Source organism: Eleutherodactylus coqui, chromosome 7, assembly GCF_035609145.1.
Source record: "Eleutherodactylus coqui strain aEleCoq1 chromosome 7, aEleCoq1.hap1, whole genome shotgun sequence".
Taxonomy (NCBI): Eukaryota; Metazoa; Chordata; class Amphibia; order Anura; family Eleutherodactylidae; genus Eleutherodactylus; species Eleutherodactylus coqui.
Genome location: NC_089843.1, coordinates 6742939 through 6750932, shown reverse-complemented (window position 1 = coordinate 6750932; position 7994 = coordinate 6742939). Strand labels below are relative to the sequence as shown.

The window sequence follows — 7994 nt, the reverse complement described above, 5'->3', positions numbered from 1 at the left end:
TGTATGGCAGCGCATGGTGCGATGGGAGAGGACTATCTGCAGGACATCTATTGTATGGCAGCACATGGTGTGATGGGAGAGGACTATCTGCAGGACATCTATTGTATGGCAGCGCATGGGGCGATGGGAGAGGACTATCTGCAGGACATCTATTGTATGGCAGCGCATGGTGTGATGGGAGAGGACTATCTGCAGGACATCTATTGTATGGCAGCGAATGGTGTGATGGGAGAGGACTATCTGCAGGACATCTATTGTATGTCAGCGAATGGTGTGATGGGAGAGGACTATCTACAGGACATCTATTGTATGGCAGCGAATGGTGTGATGGGAGAGGACTATCTGCAGGACATCTACTCTACGACAGCAATGATGTGTGCGAGAGGACTATCTGTAGGACATCTATTGTATGGCAGCGCATGGTGCGATGGGAGAGGACTATCTGCAGGACATCTATTGTATCGCAGCGAATGGTGTGATGGGAGAGGACTATCTGCAGGACATCTATTGTATGTCAGCGCATGGTGCGATGGGAGAGGACTATCTGCAGGACATCTATTGTATCGCAGCGAATGGTGTGATGGGAGAGGACTATCTGCAGGACATCTATTGTATGTCAGCGAATGGTGTGATGGGAGAGGACTATCTGCAGGACATCTACTCTACGGCAGCAATGATGTGTGCGAGAGGCCTATCTGCAGGACATCTATTGTATGGCAGAGAATGGTGTGATGGGAGAGGAATATCTGCAGGACATCTATTGTATGGCAGAGAATGGTGTGATGGGAGAAGACTATCTGCGGGACATCAACTGTACGGCAGCGAATGATCTTACAAAGCAAGATACCCTCCAGTTTGTTTACCTTTAACAAACCCTTATTTGGGCAGTATCAGGTTGGGCTCAAAGACTTGGAATTTTCAGACTTTTTACTAGTGATGGAACTGGAAGTCTAGCGCATACGCGCCATTTCCCATAATCCAATCAGTTTTGAGCGCGGTCTTGCGTGTGATGGAACACATTGGGATGGGTCTTGCTGCACAGCGGCCACCTTAGTTTTTCCCCATGGGCCCTAATCTGGATAATGACACACAAAGATGCAGCTCATTTCTTTTTGTTTTTTTATTACTGAACTCTATAAAATTGTTGTACTGATTATTTTAGGATCACAAAGTACACAACATTAAATTTTAATATATGACACATAATATTATATACATACATCGAAAAAACATATAAAAACAGGAGACACGTCAGCGGGCATCAATAACCAAAAATAATAATAATAATAAAAACACAAGTGCTTCTTTAATATTAAAATGACAGCTATATAAACATATTAATATCTGGACAATCGGGCAAACTTTACTAAATAATTATATAACAACGTGAGGGGCAAAAACTTTACACCAAGCATCTATCCGAAATATAACAAAATAGCACTTATCATAGTTTATTAGAAAAGACTCCAATGAATGCGTCCATCAGAGCGGACAAGTGAGGGGCAGACAATCTAGATTCAAAGTGCTTAATCTGCGAATTAATTGCAGGACCCTGCGTGAATGTTACTCTCTAGTCAAGGAAGGGGTTATTGGAGAAGCGCCAGGAAGCCGTTACATTGTGGGCCGGCAGCGATGGACTGAGGGGTCGGAGAATGAAAACGGCATCGAAATCTGATCTCATTATATCTCTATATCATAGAAAACTATAAAGGTATATAAATCTATCCAAATACATGTAGATGTATATCAACGCAGACATATATGAAGCATCAGGAACAGCTCAGCCGCACAACATGGTCCCTCATGGATAAGTCTACCGATACGAAGGGGAACCTTTGGAAGTTATCGGGGAAACCTCTAATCCTAACCATGATCCAGAACCTACACCTAGCAATGATGGTTAGTGATGAGGACTGGCTAGACCCACCAGAAGGCCCGAGCATCCTCCAATGGACTAAATGTCTGACATACTTGGGACTACGAGGTCCTCATGGTTTATCACGCTTATGATCCAGTCATGGATAGCTTATCAGTCTCTGGTGGACAGATGCAGCAAAGCTTAACTTGACTCTTCACTCATTAAGGATACGTTCGCACGTAACAGGTACTGCCTTGCGGCTGTGACTCCACCCAGCTGCCCGTAGCCGCACGATCTAGCTGACTTTATTGGCAAGACTGCGCTTCCATTGGCAAACGCGGCTGGGTGAAAATCACAGCTTCAAGCCAGTACGTGTGACGTAGGATCGCACTCTTGGATAGCTTTCTGTGCCATAGTTTAATTGCCCTTTCAGTAGTTTTTCAATGGCTTTTGTCATTAGATAAGATAGCAATAGCTTTTCAACTACTTAAAGGTGTTGTCCAGTTGTAAGGTATTGATGGTCTATCCTCAGTACGGGTCATCAATAGTAGATTGGTGGGGGTCTGCCACCTAGAATCCCCGCCGATCAGCTGTTCTCAAGGTTAGTGCACTCATGCACTGCAGGAAGCAGACAGCTTCGTTCCCACTGCAGTGGCCAAACCGGGTATTACAGGTCATTGAATTCCACGGGAACTTTTTCTATTGTACCAAGCCTGGCCACTGCAGTGGGAACAGAGCTGTCTGCTTCCTGCAGAAATCAGTTCATTGCATGAGCACACCCCGGCCCAGAGAATAGCTGACCGACAGGGGTCCTAGGTGATGGACCTCTCTCAACTATGATTGATGACCTATCTTGAGAATAGGCCATTAATAGTTTACAACTGGGCAACTCCTTTACGATAACTTGAAGAAAAGTTATCACCGTCATGTTAAACTTTGCTGCATCTGTATGATGCGTATGAGTAATAATCACAAACTTTACAGTGTGTTCATTAACTTTTTGAAAAATGACCTGAACAAGTCAATTTGTGAAATGTGCTTGTACTGCTGCCGGTAGTTGGGGATACAGTACTTCAGACTACACTGACAGTAGCAGTCATCATCAGGTGTATATCAGTAAAATGAATTGATTGCAACTTTTTGGTCGTAACAGATGAAGGAATTGGTTTAAATATTTTTCATGAGGTTTTTCTTGGTCCTTACGGACTCCGTTTATAGTATTACATTGGCAGCTGTAGTAGATCATCCATGAACATTTATGGAATTTGACAACACAGGATCGAGATTCTACATGGAAAAGAAGAGCCCTGCTCAGGTCCAGGGACAGCTTCTTTTTGGATCATGTTGGTGGCTGAAGAGAGGGACTATTTATGTGATGCAACTGGAAGCCGTCAGGACTGACATGTATAACCCCACCAGCTCTACGAGTGAATAAATAGTATATAAATAATACACAGGGTAGCATAAAGGTTGCTCTCCAGTGACTGCTATTTTTCCATCTAACATCAACCCCAATAACATGAGATTTATCTAGCTTACGTATTACCAAATATCCACATATATATGAATCCAGGCTTATTCTAACAATGCTTTGATCTTAAGAAGTTAACATGGAAATACTAAAGTCTGTTCCCCAAGAGAAAAGATCCAGAAAAGCTCTTAACATTTTTTCTTAAAGACTGTTTCTTGGTGCCATGTCCAGAATATAATGTCATCGGTAACAACGTCATTGATTGGTGTGTTTGAATGAATTAAAAAATGAGATAGAATTAAGGGTATTTAGTTTGGGGTTCAGAAACATGGATTCTGGAATGTGGCAGCCAAATTCTCGGAAAAGTAAAAAAACAGCAAGTATGGCCTTGGAGAATTATACGGAGATTAGATCAAACGAGATGTAGATAATCAGGCAGGAGAATTAGCTCTCAATGACATGTAAGGACAAGCGATGGTCCAACACAGCATGGACTAAGCCACCACAACCCTAAACAACAATTTTCTTGCAAAATCAGTGTATAAAGGACATTAAAGGAAAGGCCACAGAACTGCCAGGAATAGGAATGTTGTAGAGGTAAGAAAAAGATCACTAGGTCCTGGCACTGATGGACGGCTCTGTGGAGAAAGGTACTGGCCGCCCAGAGAAGCCGGTAAATAAGACCTTGTTCAGTTAAGGCACTGGCCTCTAAATCTAGAGCTCTTGATTTTTCTCAAATAGACAAATCCTTATGTGCTAAACATATATTAACTTCTGTATCCCTCCCAGCAGCATGGGCCTCCTCAAGCGTCTCCCATCAGAACGATTATGGCAGAAGTTCTGATAGAGAAAACTAGCTGAGAGTAGATTAAAGACCAACTGGCCCAACCATGTTCATCACCAAAGTGCTATAATGGGACGGGGAGAAGACCTATCAGTGGTGTCCACCTTTAGCTTCATTTTATAAACCTTATTGGAAATAACATTCTGTGCTTCCAGTGATTTTGCTGGGTCCTGCACTCCGGATCTTGACCACCATAGTTATAATGTAAACTCAATAATTGCTGGTGTTCAATATGTTGACCCGTCACAACAAGCTTTAGTCGAAAAGCTTTTTTCTTTTCTCATAAACAATAAGGCAGGTCTAGAAACAACAGTAGGAAAACCCTGGTATCCCTGATGTGTGTAACACTGAAACAAGCTTTTGGAATTAAGATTAAAACAAAAAAAGAAAGTTTACAGGAAGGTCTTGTAAACAGCTGAAGACCATCCAAGAATCCCTCAACCATGAGAGCCACCAGCTTGACGATAAGCCTTTCACCAAGTCCATCTCTGGCTGGTGTTCTCCAAGTGTTTTTCTCTGCAGCAGGATTCATAAATACAGGACTTGGATCCATTTTTTGTCACTTAAAGTATATATGTTACTATATTTAAGTTAAGCATTCCACAGAGATATATTCATGGTTTGGTGGCTCGGTGCACTTAAATTAGTATTACGGATGTATTCTTCTTGGTCATTACGGTGTAGCTCTGATTGTGTGCTTATTTTCCATTTTGCTTTCTCCATGATGGTTCAACAAAAAAGAAATGAAGATCCTAAAGGCTACACTGTGGCTCCCAACATGGCTTCTGTCTCTGTCACAATTTCATTTTGGTTGGAATCAAGTCCATAAAATCTGACTTTGAGTTCGCCAGCTGGGTGAACCACAGGGACTGGCATGATTTTTGGAAAAGTTCTGGTTGCCAGTTCAAACCTGCTCATGCTGGCCAATTCTATCGCCAAGGTCTTCAAGAAAAGTTTGGCCAACTGTTTGCCCAAGCAGTTCCGTACTCCACCACCAAATGGCAAATAATGGAACCTGCCATCTTTGTCTTCAGTACGATCTTGTCCAAAGCGATCAGGGTCAAAGACATCAACATCCTTGAAGACCGGAGCCGTGTCGTGCGTGTCTCTGATGCTGTACAAAACGCTCCATCCTTTTGGAATTTGGAAGCCCTGTGAAAAGGGAGCAAAACATTGCTCTGGTTAGAGTTGGTCCCAGATATGATCACTAGATTGCAAGTTCTCAGATACAAACTGACCGCTAGGGGATTTTTTCTACCTCGAAGTACATTAACAGACGTGAGGGGATGGTGACGTTTATCTTTCATTCATAATTGAGAATTTTGTAATATTTCCATCAGCATTTAAATAAACCTTTTACATAAAATTGGAATATTTGAGAAGCCTTTCCCCATCCACACAGTATAGCCAACAGAGCCCAATGCACTAGGTAAAGGAATACAAAACCTAGAAAATGCACAAAAATAACAGATCCCAACTCTTCCGCTTTAGGTCTTCCTTCCTTCGATCCCATTTTGTCTCAAATTACAATTTAAAGCGTGAAATACAGAAATCTTCTCTTTATGTCCCAGGAGATCCTCACCTCCTCCTCTTCCTCACTTGTATCTGGCTGCAGCAGGAGCCTGAAGGAGGACAAAAGGATTCAACGGCGCCCTTTGTCTAAGCCCCATAGCTTAAGGTACCTGTCCACAGGGCGATCATCATCTGGATTATCACCCTGTGTACACGCGGCTGCAGACAGGACACCAAGAGGGAAATTTAGCACAATTAAAACCAAGCGACTGTTGGATCGTGTAAACGGGAGCCGCTGAATGTTTGTGCGACAGTGAATAGGGGCGGGTGGTCCGGGATGATCCCTGCCACCGCCGCCGCGCTCATTCACTTGGACAAGTATCGCTCTGGTGTAAGCACATGAGCAATAGTCAGGCGGTAATCCATGGGACGGCGGTCAAAGGCTTATGCACCTGCCAGCTGTCCTGTGTAAAGGTACCTTAGGATAGCCGGCTGCGGGCAGGAGACGCAACTCTTTGCAGAAGGACAAAAAGATTAGGCCCCGCCCTTTGTCTAAGACCCGTAATTCAGCTGGTCTCCAGCCTGAAGTCCCGTTTAGATGGGGGTTTAAGGTCGTTAGCGCATGTGAAGAGCATCCAGACAGGCAGATCACCGCTGGATCGCGGACTTCTCGCTCAGCTTACACGCAGCGAGAAACCCGCGATGCAGCCATGATTTTTATGCAGACTGAAAGTCAGCAATAAGGAAAAGTGAATGAATAATACATTTTTTTTACAAATTACACAGGAACGATTATCACTCTATTTAGTTTGTTTGAACTAATTTTGAGTGATAATCGTCCCGTGTAAATGGCCCTTAAGATAAAGCAGCAGATTAACCCTGTGCGCTCTGCAGGACCTCTACTACAAGTCTGGCAGTCAGTGTGGGCAGCGTTCTCTCTTGTGGACTTCCCGTTCCTTTAAGAAGTCGCTACTGATGATACGTCTAATAGGTTCTAGTTTTAGTATATGTAATCTATACCAAATACTGTTAATTACTAATCAAGCTGCAGTAAAGTGCTTGTCCAGTCAGCTGATAAAATACTTTTATCTCACGCTACTTACATCCAACTCAAAGGTTTGCAGCACAGTTCGGTAGCCCCCCGAGATGGGGCTGAAGAGCCTCAGTAACTCCTTAATGACACAGTCCAGGTACCGCAGGCTGCTGATGGTGTCCACACGTAGGGCCCCCTCACAGACACAGCCGTTATGGAGGATGCCGTTCCCTCGAAGCTCCTCTCGCAGCTTTTCCAAGACTGTCGGGTGCTTAAGAAGCTGCATGATAAGGGAGGTGCTGGCACTTGCTGTGGTGGCGTAAGCTGCAAATATCAGCTCCAAGGTAGCATCCTGGTAAAAAGAGAAAGGGTTAAACGTAATGCACCTTCAAGACAAAGTCATTAACGCTGGTTGTCTACCAACAACGTTTTTGGATGAGTCATGTGTTTTTGGGCAGTTATATGGACATCTGACCGACTCCATTGTCCTAGCAATGGGAATGTGCTTTCAAAGAAATCATCTGCATACTACGTCTTTCTTCGGTGGCTGGCATTCCACGAACAGTCTAGATACTTGGCACAGAGATCGATTTGGGCACCGGCCAAATTGTCCGAGTAGGATTCCTCAACATGTAATTGATTTTTGGTGTCTGCCATCACCGCCATATGATGTAACCAGATCTGAATCCAGCGTTGTGAGCTCACTAATCTCCTCTCCTCCTAGAGAAACAAGAACAAGCAGGACACCTTCTCTGCAGCCCATGTGCCTCACAAGGAGAACAGCAGGCAAGCTTGGAGGAATTACTGGGATAATCTAGGTAATTAAGTAACATTTACGTCGTTTCTGTAGAAACATTAGTCTCAAACCTGTTACTTCGTGCCAAAAAAACTACTTAAAACCTCAACAATAAACCTTCCATCAATCGTACTGACATCATCTTTTGTAGCTGAAACTGCACAAATCGTTGCATTTATCAAACATTCCATTGATGCCAGGTTCGGAATGAACACCAGGTATAGGATGCCTATGAGATGAATGTAGCATCCCAGAACATCATCCTGGACCCCTCCATATTGTCATACATGGATTGTCTCATGTGGATGCGCTGTGCAAAGCTGTCATGTATATTTTCTGTATGTGTGTTGCACAGCTGCAGCATCTGAAGGGTTAACTCCCCTAAAATCATTGTCTGTCAGTTCTGCTGCATGTTGAATGTATCTTTCTGAGTCATGTGGTACAAGTAAGGAGATAAACGGGGGTGTATGAGAGCGGGAA

General features: G+C 43.6%; 1 protein-coding gene across 1 annotated transcript in view; it reads right to left on the bottom strand.

Annotated features, from left to right (window-relative positions):
* Positions 1–1111: 1111 nt before the first annotated feature.
* CYP26B1 (cytochrome P450 family 26 subfamily B member 1) overlaps positions 1112–7994 on the bottom strand; it is a 129889-nt gene continuing 123006 nt past the window's right edge. The window contains exons 6-7 of the mRNA XM_066572847.1: positions 6789–7070; positions 1112–5325 (exon numbers count right to left, since the gene is read on the bottom strand). Coding sequence (XP_066428944.1) covers positions 4933–5325; positions 6789–7070 — 675 coding nt within the window. The 3' untranslated portion in view covers positions 1112–4932. The remainder of the gene's footprint in view (positions 5326–6788; positions 7071–7994) is intronic.